Source organism: Symphalangus syndactylus, chromosome 9 (genome assembly GCF_028878055.3).
Source record: "Symphalangus syndactylus isolate Jambi chromosome 9, NHGRI_mSymSyn1-v2.1_pri, whole genome shotgun sequence".
Taxonomy (NCBI): domain Eukaryota; kingdom Metazoa; phylum Chordata; class Mammalia; order Primates; family Hylobatidae; genus Symphalangus; species Symphalangus syndactylus.
In genome coordinates, this window is record NC_072431.2 from 139,908,212 (window position 1) to 139,922,789 (window position 14,578).

A 14,578-nucleotide genomic window follows, 5' to 3' on the forward strand; every position below is an offset into this window, starting at 1 on the left:
AAGGTTAAGGTGTTGAGTTTTGTTCTCAAAGTGATGGGAATTTATAGAGGGATTTAATAGAAAGAAAGTGGCATGATTTGATTTTTACAAGATTACTCTGGCCGCTGTATGGGGAATGGATTGTAAGGGTCCAATGGAAGAGGGGAGGTCAGTTGAAGGTGTATGTCTGTGCTGTCCTTCCCTGAAAACAGAACCAATGATTAGATAACTGTAAGCGGGCCACCCAGTTGCTGGTTCTCTGATTAGGTTTCTGTTCCTCCTGTGTCCTCACCAGGTTTGACTATGAGGGGTTGGATCCCAAGACGACATATTATATCATGAGGGACCTGGAGGCCCTGGTCACAGACAAATCCTTCATCGGCCAGCAGTTTGCTGTGGGGAGCCATGTCTACAGCGTGGCGAAGACGGATAGCTTTGAATACGTGGACCCTGTGGATGGCACTGTGACCAAGAAACAGGTACTTGCTAGGAGATCACTAAGATGGGTTATCAGGCAGAATCAGTGGCCAAAATGTCCTAGAACTGGAGAGGTCCTTAGGGATGATCTAAGATGACCTCATTTTATAGATGAGAACCCTGCAGCCAGGAAAGAGGAAAGCCCTTGATGAAGGACCACTAACAAGTTAGTGCACAGGGTAGATTAGAACATGGGCCTTCTCTGGCCAGGCACAGTGGCTCATACTCGTTATCCCAGCATTTTGGGAGGCCAAGGTGGGAGGATCACTTGTGACTCAGGAGTTCGAGACCAGCCTGGGCAACAAAGTGAGACCCCCCATCTCTACCAAAAAAAAAAGAAAAAAAAGTAGTTGGGCATGGTGGCACACACCTATAGTCCCAGCCACTTAGGAGGCTGAGGTGGGAGGATCGCTTGAGTCCAAGAGGTCAAGTCTGCAGTGACTCATGATCACACCATTGCACTTCAGCATGGGAGACAGAGTGAGACCATGTCTCAAACACACACACACACACACACACCAAACAAGCAAACAAAAAACAAAAAAACAAAAGAACATGGGTACTCTATGTCCAGTATTCTTTCCACTTGGTAATGCGTAGACCAATATGTCAAATAAATCCAGACCCAACATTTCCTTCTGAAATGTTTGTAGCCTGCAGGTGCTCATATGTGGTGGCCATTATTGGTGATGGGTTCAGAAAAGTTACCAAGAACTAAAGATCCCTGTCCTTGGGTCCCAATGAGTCAGTCCTTGGAAATGTGAAGTCAGGAGCTCAGCTGGCATCTTTGAGCCCCTGTACCCTGGATAGGTCTTTTCCAGTTTTGGACCACATTCCCGCTTCCATTTTACAAACTTTTCTTAGATCCCAGTCTCATTTTGATATAGAATTCAAGAGATATAAAATAATGTGCTTTTAAACGTATCCTTGGGATATTTTTGCTCACTGACAAGGAAGGCTTGGAAACCATTCCTTCGAGGGAATGGTCTAATCTGCACTCAGTTATGGATTTTGTCTACTTGCAAGAAGCTTGTCTGTTGAGCTTATTTGTTTTGCCGTTAATCCAATATTCCTCTACCTTATATCTTCCTCAGTGTACTCAGTGCTTGGATACCTTTTCCTTGGATTTTCTTTAACTGTTCACATCAGGCTAATTCTGCAATTGGATCTCAAGTTCATTTATTTATTTCATTTCCCCTCCCCCTCCATGACTCTGACTATTGGTTTTCGTTTTTACACTGGAATGTGTTTGATGGGGTTTGGCTGTGTCCCCACCCAAAGCTCATCTTGAACTGTAGCTCCCATAATCCCCACGTGTCATGGGAGGGACCGGGTGGGAGATAATTGAATCATGGGGGTGGGTTTTTCCTGTGCAGTCTTGTGGTAGTGAAAAAGTCTCATGAGATCTGATGTTTTTATAAAGGGCACCTCCCCTGCACGTGCTTTCTTCCTCCTGCCATGTAAGACGTGTCTTTTCTCCTCCCTCGCCTTCCACTATTATTGCGAGTCCATTAAACCTCTTTTCCGCTATAAATTACTCAGTCTTCGGTAATTCTTCATAGCAGTATGAAAATGGGCTAATACAGTATTGATTTCCCCCAACCTCTTCTACACTCTTCTATCTGAGCTCAAATGTAGCTATAAATAGATACATGCTACCAGGATCTGCTCTTGGGAATTTTTCTGGTAAAGAAAGAAGGAAGTTTTTTTTTCCTTTTCCCAGATTCCAGGACCCAGGTGATATCTTCATTGGCTGGTGGTCCTGAGACACACTAGAGCTTCTATGCAGGTCTGGGTTTGGCTCAAGGGGGGTGATGAGAGACCAGTTAGTTAATACTTAGCAGCATCACCATTGTTGGCAAGTTACAGATGGTTCCTTTGCTACAGTTGGTCCTGTTGGGTAGAGGTGGAATCCCTGCATAGCAGTGCTGTTGAGACCCTCTCAGGATGTCAACATGCATCAGCATTCAGCCCCAGGGATAGGTGAGTCTTGGGCACACTTTAGGTAACATAGTGCAAAATAAGCATACTTTTCGAACTATAGACATCTGAAAGACATATTTGAATTTAAATAAACTAGTATTCTAAAATAGCCATTAAGTACCTTGGTGGATTCATTCAGTGGATATTTATTGAGAGCCTACCAAATGCATAATTTGTTTTTTTCATGGTACAGTTTTAAAATATAAATATATAGTATCTTTATTGATATATAATTCACATGCCAGACAGTTCACACATTTAAAGGGCACACTTCAACAGTTTCTAGTATATTTACAGAGTTGTGCAGTTATCTCCACAACCAATTCAGAACACTTTCATCGCCCCAGGAAAGAAATGTTGTGCTCTTTAGCTGTCATCTTCCTTCCAACATCCCTCCAACCCCCAGCCCCTGGCAACCCCTGATCTTTCTGTCTCTATGGATTTGCCTATGTGGGACATTTTGAATAAATGGAATCATATAATACGTTGTCCTTTATGACTAGCTTCTTTCACTTATTGTAATATTTTCAGGGTTCATCCACTTTGTACGATATATCAGTACTTATTCCTTTTATTACCAAGTAATATTCTATCACGTGGATGTACCACAGTTTGTTTATCCATCCATTTGTTATTGGACATGTGAGGTATTTCTACTTTTTGACTATAATGCTGCTATGGATATCCATCTACAAGTTTTTGTGCAGATATAGGTTTTCAATTCTCCTGGGTACATACATAGGAGTGGAATTGCTGGGTCAAACAGTAACTCTATGTTTAACCCTTAAAGGAACTGCCATACGGTCTTTGAAAGCAATTGCACCACTTGACATTCCTGCCAACAGTATATGAGGGTTCCAGTTTCTCCACACCTTTGCTAACCCTTGTTATTATGTCTTTGTGATTTAAAAATACTGTTATTTTAAAACAACCTACTATATTATGGATTATTTTTAATTAAGATAGAAGGAGATTTGATTTCTGTAAGGAGAAACAGAACTATATCTCTCTGTTAGCAAAGCTCAGAGGAGACATAATACTGCCAAGTGTCTGCTTCCTACAGGAGGCAGGTTGTTGAGGTTCTCTTCAGTATTCTCTTCTCTTATGTTGGAGTCAGATAGACACAGGATTGAACGCTGGCTTGTCACTGCCTAGATCTGTGATTTTAGGCATATTATTTAACTTCTTTGAACCTCATCTTGAGGGGAGGACTAGTGATAGTTATCACACATGCATCACGGGGAGGGTTTGAAGAGAAAGTCATGTGAAGCCTCAGGTACAGGGGTAAGTACCTAATTGATGCTTAAGAAATATCAGTTCCCTCCCCCTGACCAGAATCCTTAATTTGACTGAATATCAGTTCAAGAAAAGGATACAACTATTCTCTCTCCCTCTCTCTGTCACACACACATACACACACACACACACACACACACACACACAGATCAGGTGTATATTTTTAAAAGTAATAATCAGTGTGCCCTAGGGTTAGAAAACACTCACTCAACTCTTCTATTTATTCTATTTTAAAATTACTTTGCAGTAAAATTTGAGACTCAGATTGATGATGCCAAGGTAGTGGGAGATTCCCAGTTATCTCTTGTTTGAGTTAAATTCTACTTACTTAAAAAAAATGTAGATAACAGAAATAATTTTCAACAATGAATTGTTAAACAAAATTTGTGCTGTTCCTGTTTTATCCAGAAATTCTCTTCAAGTGCAGCTTTCTGCTCTAGAGCACCCAAGGCATCCTTGGTGCCGCTGCAAATCGTGTGAGCAATGGTTGGGTGTGCAGGCTTGACGTCAGAAAGTTTTGGGTTTGAGCCTCAACTCTGCCACCTCCTTGCTGGGTTACCTTAGGCAAGCTTTTCAACCCCACTACACCTGCCTTTTTAAAATCTGTGAAATAGGAATAATAATTGTGGCTGTCTCATATAAGCGTTTGGGAGAATTAAGTGAGATGACACTTATAAAATCCTGGCACATAACAAATGATAGCAATTGGTTAAATAAAATTATTTATGTTTTAAAAAAAGCATCCTTGGGAAAGATTGTAGCATTGAATGAACCAGATACGATAAGAAAAGCAGAGAAAAAACACACAACTTTGCAGTGTCACATAAAGATTTGAGAAGTCCCCTTCAGTTTCTAAGTCATCTGGGAATTGATTCAAACTCACATTTCTCTCCCTCTCCTGTCCCCCAGCACACACACTCGGCTTCAGAAAGTGAAAGGTTTTTTAAGGCAGCTTGGTCTCCTTTATGTCCTTGACCTGAGGTCAGAGTCAGGAAATAAACCATGGAAGAAAATGCTGTTTCACATACATCTCTAGAGATAAAGTAGAAATGCTTCTCCATCCAAAATGAAATTAAAATCCTGTTCTGGTGGTAACCACCCCACTACTGCCAACCCTGCTGCTGTGGAAATGTTCAGTGAAGTCTATCCTGCCTGGCTCTATGGGACCATTCAAGGAGCAGGAAGGAAACCCTGAAGTTCTGAACCCCTGACATGATTTCCCAGGGATCTCCCTGGCCTCAATGTGGCATGTTTGGTTTCATGGGATTTACTATAGCTGCCTCCAAGAGTCTGATGCATGTGTGGCCTTGGATGCCAAGAGAAAAATTAATGTGTGCTTTCCATTATACAGGGCCCAAGAGACTCTGATTTAGAAAGCATTTTCATGAGGCATGGTTCAACAACTGCAGTTCTTCCTTCTATCTTCGTGAGGATATGTCACTATTTTCAAGTGAAATCTAGTCACATGAATGACTGACTGATGCTATTTTCTTCAAGTATGAGTGGAAAAAAATAAGCCTATAGCTACAATGAGAATAGGGGAGCACTTTGGTCAAATGGCTAAGTAGTTAAAGAAGTTCCCAGTTTATGCCTTCTAAAGAGGTAGCACAGAGAGGAGTTGTGTGATTCATGTGGGTTGCAGGGTGAGCCACTCTTTCTTCAGGGGCGACTTCATTGTGCAAACATCGAGGGTTTCCATCCATCATGCTAGGTGAGCTCTTTCTTCCCTTCACCATCGATACCCCAAAGAATATTATCAAGATGGTCTCTTACTATGATCTTTTCTCCATCTCTAACATGTGGCCTAAGTCCTGGAATCTCCACTCAGTGCCACAGTTGTGAAGCTCCCCCAGCTCTGATAGAAGGAATACTCCAATCCTGGTATTATGAGTGAAGGACAGTGTGACAGAAATGGCTCCACACTGAGAGACAGCCTATTTCCACTATGGTGGGTATCAATCCAAACCCATGACCTATGTTTTGAAAACTGGCTTTGAAATGAGAAACCTTGACGCTTCAGGAGCAAAATTTAAGCAACTGAGTCTCTTTTTATGACTCATCCAAATCCTATGTTGTTGTTGTTTTCTTTTTTCTTTTTCTTTTCTTTCTTTTTTTTTTTTTTTTTAGACAGAGTCTGGCTCTGTTGCCCAGGCCGGAGTGCAGTGGTATGATCTTGGCTCACTGCAACCTCTGCCTTCCGGGTTCAAGCGATTCTTGTGCCTCAGCCTCCTGAGTAGCTGGGACTACAGGTGTGCAACACCATGCCCAGCTAATTTTTTTGTATCTTTAGTAGAGACAAGGTTTCACCATGTTGGCCAGTCTGATCTCAAACTCCTGACCTCAAGTGATCCGCCCACCTCAGCCTCCCAAACCAACTCCTATATTTCTAACAAGCTCAAAAATCATGAAACTCTTCCAGTGCTGAAGTCATTTGCAAGTAACAGTTCAGCTGGTGGTTAAAAAGCTGATGTAAATAAATGCATACCGGTTAGGTGATGTGGAGAACCAAATCCAATTTGATTATGTCAGGCTAACTCTGAGCTGGTTGATACCTCTTCAAGTTAAGCAGGCTACGTGGAAACATTTTGATGTTGTCCTTAACCTGGAAAAAAAGAACCATTTGAATTTAGTTCAGAGAAAAAGCACACTTTGAAGACTGATTCTGAAGTCAGTTTTCTTTTAGAGTTGTTTTAATTTGCAAGAAGGTGTCTGCTCTTTTTAATTTCAGTATTTAGAAATAGTAAATTGGCAATCTCAAAGTCACATTTTATTTCCAGCGTGTGGTGTTTTAATATGTACCTTCATCCAACAAACCCCTGGTTAGCAAATGTGAAGAAGCTCACTAAGGTGTTGTCCGCAGCACTGTATAAAAGCAACTGAATCATATCAACTGGAGAATCTGAAGCTTTAAGATTGAGTTCTTCTCTCTTCAGAGTTAGCTAGTCAACTTTCAACTTCAACTTTTTGTTTTTGTTTTTTGTTGTTGTTTTGTTTTTTGTTTTTTGAGACGGAGTCCCACTCTGTCACCCAGGCTGGAGGACAGTGGCGTGATCTTGGCTCACTGCAACACTGCAACCTCCACCTCCTGGGTTCAAGAGATTCTCTTGCCTCAGCCCCCCGAGTAGCTGGGATTACAGGCATGCACCATCACACCCGGCTAATTTTTGTATCTTTAGTAAAGACAGGGTTTCACCATGTTGGTCAGGGTGGTCTCAAACTCCTGACCTCAGGTGATCTGCCTGCCTCGGGCTCCCAAAGTGCTGGGATTACAGGCGTGAGCCACTGCACCTGACCTCAACTTCAACTTTGATCACATTCTAATCAATGAACTAATTGAGAGACTGTAATTGTAACAATTTATCATTGTCCCTTTTGCTGGAGTGCTATTTGCTGGAGTGTGGTTTGCACATCTGGAAGTAGAGCCTCAGAAATCATTTTAGTCACACTGATTAACCCACCTATAGAATTTAGTTAAATCTGAAAGTTAGCATACCCACAAATAGCCCTTCTACACTGAGTCACAGAAATGTTTAAGTGAATGGGCTATTATCACATTTAGTTTATTGTGATTCGACGTGGGTTAAAAAAAAAAACCCTTTTTCTTTGAAAATTGTGATGTTGAAAAGAATCTCTGCAATAAACATATATTCCTTTCCTAACTTAGTCCAATATGGTGAAGGTTGTTAAAGGCTGATTCATTTACATCTTCATCTATTCAGTGAGTATTTACCAAACACCTACTAAACGCCAGTCAGCTCATTGGCACCAAGGATGCAACAGTATTCAGGACAGTTGAGATTCCTGTCTGCTGCTTAAAATCCAGCAGGGAAGATACATTGATATTAAACTCCAATTACTGTAGAGTTTGTTGAACGGTATTACAGAGGAAGAACTTATTTGGTGTGCATAGCAGGGGAAACTAGACTAGAGCTCTACAGAGTTCTCCTTGGAGAGGTGATATCTAAGTTGCACCCTGAAGAATGGGTAGAAGGCAGCCCAGGTGAAACCACTTTACCAGACTCTGTGCTTTTCTTCAGTCCAGTGTGGTTGTTATACCGTCGTTTAGCTCTCCAGATAAAGAGCTAAGGTTTCCTGTCGGCATTCTCAGTGGGATGCTACAGTAACTGTGATTAGGATTCTCAACTTCAGTGCTCACTCTACAACACTGCAGTTGGGGAAAATAAAGACAGTCGGGCTCTGTATTGCGCTATGCCTTGTGCTGGGACATTTTGAAAACCATAGATTTAAAAAAATAATTTCTACTAGCCACTTTTCCTGTGATTTTCCTATTTGTCCTCTGAAGGCCAAACACATATTGAGTACTTTATAATGACCTGTCAGCTGATTTGAAAATAAAATGGAAAGCTGGGTGCAATAGCTCATGCCTGTAGTCCCAGCTACTTGGGAGGCTGAGACAGGAGGATTGCTTGAGTCCAGGAGTCCAAGACCACGCTGGGCAACACAGCGAGACCTCGTCTCAAATTTTTAAAAAAGCAAGAAAGAAAATGGAATGAGGGAGACCCTGTTTCTGGTTAGTTGGGAAGTTCTCGTCTCCCTGTTTCTGGTTAACTGGAGTTTTGTTATAAAGAATTACCTTCTCCTGGCATAAGTTGATTGCTTTAGAACTATTGTCTGAAGTGTCAGTAGTAAAATTGTCCTAAAATGTGTAGCAAGTGTGTAAGCATTCTCGAATGGCAACGCAGTTACTTTCTATTGGAATACTAATGTCTCTGTGTTGTCGGGTGGGTGGGCTTCACCAGGAAATATAAATATAAAAGAGAAAAGCTGCAAACGATCACAGGAACTAAGGGAGGAAGCTATGCTGTTGTCTGGGTAAAGTGTGCCTGAATCCAAAATATCCCAGAACTGGGGTGGATATTGTGTGAACAGGGATCAGCAGTCATTGGCCAAAGAAATGGGGAAATAGAACGTGCATGAGTTTGTTCCAGTTTTGAGAGTCGGAATTTGGATGAGGAATAGCCCTCTCATCACCTAGTGTGGCTTTTCTAGGTGGGTGCTTTAAAAGAGCCTGTGAGGAGTCACTTGAACTTGATTTCCCCAGATAGTTATTTGCAATTGTTAGCCCCCAAGAGGGCTGGTTGGTTTTTTAAAAAGGCTGGGCGAGAACTGCTCCCAAAAGCAGGGCAGCTGAGTATGGCTGTGCAGTCAGCACACTGCACAAACGTACCCAGCGTAATGGGGAAGGAGAAGCTGAAGTCCAAGCCAGCCAAAGGAAGGACGGTTTTCTGCAATTTATCCATGCTGGGGGGAGAGGGGGGGACCTGTTTTTTAGCTCACAGAAAAGCACCATATGGAGTAACTGCTGCCCTGCTCAACCACCTTTGAACTCATGCTCACAGCTAACTCTATGAATTAAAGAAAATTGGAGAATTCTAGGTGGGTTTTTGTGGTGTGTGTGGAAAGATACGTCTGTTCAATCCAAGTCTCCTGCTTTCTAGGCTGCATGCCCACTTCTACAAAACATAGTTCAGATGTTACAAAGCAGTATCTTCACCTTGACGCTTTCCAGATAAATCGTCGTGATTTCCCGCAGGAGATAAGATCTGAGTTAGGCTCGCAGATTCTCTCTCTTCCAAGGCTGTCCTGTCTCCAGGTTCACATGCCTGGTGTGGCCAACTGACTACATATGCGACGCTGTACCAGATGGCAGGGCCATGTGCTGTTTTCCCCTGGAATTCATCCCAAGTCAGTATTTGACTAGGTCCGATGCTGCCAAATAAGTGCTGGTAATGTACAGTTCACCCTTCCCTGCCTGGCTGCAACATGTCCGACAGTCTGCAAACTAACAAACATCTGGCAGCTCTGTGTGTGTTTAGCAACTTACAGATATCCCTGTATTGATTTACACAAGGGTTTATTTTTAAAATTAAAACAAAAACAGTAAAAACCCTAAAATTTATTTATCAAACATTTATCAGATACCTACCCTACATAAGGCTCTGTGTCAGCTTTGGGAAAAATACAAAACATAAGATATTGTTCAGATATTTCGCATGACAAGCAATGTATGAATATCAGTATTGCATATGGTTCAACCTCAGATTGTAAGCCTAGAGTCAGAAGACCTACATGGAACTAAGTGAAGCTCCTCCATTTACTAAATACGTTACCTTGAGCAAGTGTTTTAACTTCTTTTCAATAAAAAGAGAGATTGGCAAGAATGACTCTAAGATCCTTCTTTCAGGATGTTAAGGGTCTAAATTGACCAATTATGAAGGAGTAAGCCAGTTCAATAAGAGGTGCAGATAATATAAATGGTAAGAGATCCATGAGTTTAGTAGTGATTTCAGAGGGCAGAGCAAAGTTAAAATTAATCTTAGTTCTGCCTAATTTAAAAATAAATAAGTATGTACCATCACATCACAAACCATCAACTTTTACTGAAAATGGTGCTATGCCCTAAGTTTTCCAACCTTCCATATTTTGCAAATGATTACTAAATAAAGCCCTCATGCATAGCACCATTTTGATTAAAAGTTTAGCGTAAGAATAATATTTACATAATAATAATTTTCAAAGCACTTCTCACATACATTTTCTGATCTGACACTCGCAGCAACCCAATAAGCTAGGCTGTATTATTTTTCATCTGCTTTTTAAGGAAACTAAGGCTTAGAGAGCTTAAGTGACTCAAGACCACCAGCTAAAAAGTGGCCAAGCCAGCATTCTAGCCTGAGTTTATCCAGTTGCTATTCTTGTATCATTTCCAAACTGACTCTTCATAAACAGTAAATCAAAGAGGGGGCAAATCCAGGAAGAAAAAGAGATGCTACAGTGATAACTGGAAGCACACTGGAGGATTTTTGTGTGGAGATAGCTGCATATGGACAAGGGAGATGAAATCCTTTATCAGTCATTCTTCACTGAGACAAAGCTAAGGTGAGCAGAACTCCACTGTAACCATTAAAGCTCACAGCCACAGGCCCTGAAAAGTAAGGAAAACACTAAGCTAGAACTGAAGTGCTCTTTTGATACCCACCCTCCTCCCTACCACATAATTAACATTGTCTTCTAATAAAGGACAGCATATTTTTCCCTTTTTTGAGTGTGTGGCTCTGTGTCATCCTGGATATTCCAGCTACTCTAGCTGCTGTGGCTAGGGAGATATCATGAATTCTTTCACAGTTGCTCCAGGAATTCCTTCGAAGATTGTGCTAAAAAAAAAACTAATAATAATGTCAGATGGTTCAAGAGGTGGTTCTGCTGCTGACAAGGCCCCAGGGGGAAGCTTTCAGGACTCAGTGGCATGAAGTTGTTTTATTAGCCTCACTGTGTTAACAGCCCTCCTAAGATCCCAGCCCAGTGAAAGCCTATGTATGAAACCTTAAATCCTAAAAGGACCTTCCTTATAACGGACATGTAGCACAGTCCAGTCACTTGATAGATGAGGCAAGTGACCCAGAAAAAAGAGGTTATTGCAATTAGTTACTGCACATTAGAATCACCCAGAGAGCTTTTAAAATCCTAATTCCCAAGTAACACCCCAGAAGAATTAAATCCCAATGTTTGGGGTGAGAGCCAGGCAGGCACCACCATTTTTCAAAGACCTTCCACTGATTCCAGTATGTAGCAGTTTGCAATTAATGAGCTAATGGTTTGCCTAAGGTCATACATCTGGGGACAAGAACCCACCATGGTTCAACTCCATTGTTTTTGGCCAAAACTGGTCCTTGTCTTAAGACATCTTGAGAAATGGCAGAGGAGTAAACAGTCAAGCCCTGCCATGATGATGCTATGCCAGACACTTTCTATTTATTAGTTTATCTTTTGCAACCACTCTTCAAGGTAGATACATCAGCTCTAGGTCACCATGAAGAATGTGCATGTGTTTTCATGTAGCCTGTGGATCCTTGCTAAATGCGAAGGCGGGCTCTCTGAGACTGCCTCAGGGGGACTGCCGTGGTGCTCACTTTAGTTGTCGAACATGCAGTGACATTCATTCAACAAGTGTTTATGGAAGGTCTACGGTGTGCCAGGCATTGTCCTAGGCTATGTGGATAAAATGATGATGAATGAGGTATATAGGGCTCTGTCCTCCCAGAGCTTGTTAGCTAATGAAGAACCCAAAGTCACAACTCAGCAAGTCCAAAATTTTAAGGTTAACACTGCGGTGGAAACTTGTTTTATTCATTTTCACTGAGCCTTGTTTCTTCAAGACTTGTGGCGGCAAAAACACACATAATGAAGTTGTTAGAATGTAAATAAGAAACATAAATCAAGACTAGGGAATATATAAGTAAGAGTAGAGTCAAGAAAAGAAGAAGAAAAATTTACAGTCATGCGAGTCATAAGGATCCACTTGGGCTGAACCTCAAATTTGGCATTAAGTATCCTGGCAGCCATATCGAAAAGGGAAATGTGGTTAGTTACAAAGTCCTTATTGTCAGAAAGAAAAAGAATACAAGTTCCTTAGGGAAGGAACGGCTTTCCTAATACTTGGCTCTTGAAGGAATGTCTCAGGCAGAGCTTCATGCAGCCTCTAATGATATTTCTACTAGTGACTACAAAAGTGGATTTTATAAGACATAGCTTGTAGCATCCTGCAATAAAAGTGATAACATAAAACTAAAGTGCAATTTAATAAATTCATTTATGTTAGGAGTAGGTGGTGAGAGGTAAGTTGATCTGAGCCAAATACAGGTTCAGATGAACCTGTGACTAGAAGCTGGAACACCAGGGAATGGAGGGATTTTATATCCTTATAACAGTCTTCATAAACATAATTTCTCTCTACTGAGATTTTGATAATTCAAATGGTTATATTTTCTATTTTCTGCTGTAGGGATAAAAGGCAAGTATTCTATGTTGTGAATAATGCAATGCCTTATACCAGGGGTCAGCAAACATTTTCTGTAAAGGGCTAGGTAGTAAATATTTTATACCTTGGGGGCTAGATGGTCTTTGAGACAACTATTCATCTCTGCCACTGTAGCACAAAAGCAGCCATAGACAAGATATAAAGGAATGGACATGACCGTGCCCCAATACAACTTGTTTCATAAAAGTAGGTGGCAGGTCAACTTCTTACCTACAGGCTACATAGTGCCAACCCCTAGTATAACCTAAAAAATAAATGCGATTATTGGTATTCTTTCATTGAAATTCAGGAACAATTGGAATCTTTGCAAGTCTTGGTCAGTGGTAACTTTGGCTTCATGGTTTAAATGCTATTGGGCGATGACGCATGATGGAAAGAACATGGCTCGTGTTTGGGTTGCAAATTCATTAAGTTCCCTGAAAGAACATGCAGATCCCAAAGCAATCCAATACAGTTATTCACACATAAAAGGGGCCCTCATAAGACATGGTGCTGGGATTGTTGCAGCACAGAACTAGGCTGGCTCTAAAGAAACCCTTACATTCCATATGGAGAAGGAGAATTAATGATGTTCCTCACCAGGAATGGTCTTGAAAAGCAACATGGATTCTCAGTTAAGAGCTCATGGTTGGTTTCCTAGGAAACAGGGAAGATGCTGGACCATTTCCAGTAGGCTGATGCATGCTATTCACATCTTTATCATCTTTCCAAGTGAGAAATCTATTCCAGGCTACCAGACAGGTTCTAACAATCTTCTAGGCATGTAGCACGTAGTACAAAGACATTATAATTAACCTCAGGGGAAAACAATAACATTATTTCATTTTTAAAAGGCTTAGTTATGAGCAGATAACACGTTTATGGTTTGTTATGACCTGAATTCTTAAATTTCCCCTCACTGGCCAAAAATGAATCTGAGAGGTTAATTGTTTAATGGGAGGTACTTTAAAGGGTTGAGTCTGGGGGCTCATCAGAAGAGGTAATCCCAAGTGACTTGGAATCTGCAACAGGTGGGTTAGGACCTCATCCTTAGATACTGCTTTAACCAATTTATGGGTAAGCCATAGTTCGGAGTAGAGTCATGTACTCACACGCCCCATATGTAGTGACAATGGGAATGTAGGCTTAAACATAAGTAACAGCTTCAAAAGAGTTTGTAAAAACAAGGCTGTGAATATTAATATAATTGTGAGACCTTTGGGGATTTATTGTAGGTTTGAACATAATTTGAAATACAGTGATTTGTAGACAGTCAGTAATTGCTTCACTCGCTCCATTTGGAATTTTGTAACTATTCACTTCTCCAACAGCATAAGGTGGTTAAGAAGATAGTTTCTGTTCATTGTAAAAAACTACTCCAGGCTTAAGGAGGACAATTATTGTGTCTTTATATTCATATACCCAGGATTTAGCACAGTGCCTAATCCATAAGGGCCACTCTAAAATGTTTGCCCAATGAATAAATCCTGGATAATATTATCCTGTTTGCAAAGCCAGTATTACAGAGTAATTGGTTGCCAGTAGGGGAGATAGCTCCCTTTGGTTACAGAAATTGTGGCAGACATTGAACCACTCCAAAAGAAACTAAAGCTTTTTATTTGGGGATTGAAACAAAAAAGCCTACAAAACTTGAAAAAAGCAGAAAGACTCTCAGATGGAACCATAGTGTCCCCCAGCAGATATCACCAGATGGGGCTGGGGGTAAATAATTGCAGTCACATATGCACCAGGTATATATATTTTTACTAATGGTTTATTCTTAAACAGGACTTGAGGCCAGAGAAATTTCAAGGATAAATTGCTTTGGGAGAATGCCTGATATCAACGTCTCCTGAGACATATAAGTTTTCCAAAATAACAAGTCACCAGATATATGATTTTGTTCCCTCCTCTTCCTTCCCCTGGCCCCTGCCAATACGCTTATTTATAAGAGTTACCTTATCAGTTGTCTTAGGAGAGCACATTTCCTTCAACAGAAGTCACAGTGTCATCTTATGGTCATAA

The 14,578-nt window shown here is 41.0% G+C and overlaps 1 protein-coding gene across 2 annotated transcripts in view; it reads left to right on the forward strand.

Moving 5' to 3' along the window:
• The window catches only part of PGM5 (phosphoglucomutase 5), a 179,589-nt gene that overhangs the window by 128,897 nt on the left and 36,114 nt on the right, over positions 1-14,578 (forward strand). For both annotated transcript variants that reach the window (XM_055294400.2, XM_063609925.1), the window contains exon 9: positions 275-458. In XM_055294400.2, the coding sequence (XP_055150375.1) occupies positions 275-458 (184 nt within the window). The remainder of the gene's footprint in view (positions 1-274; positions 459-14,578) is intronic.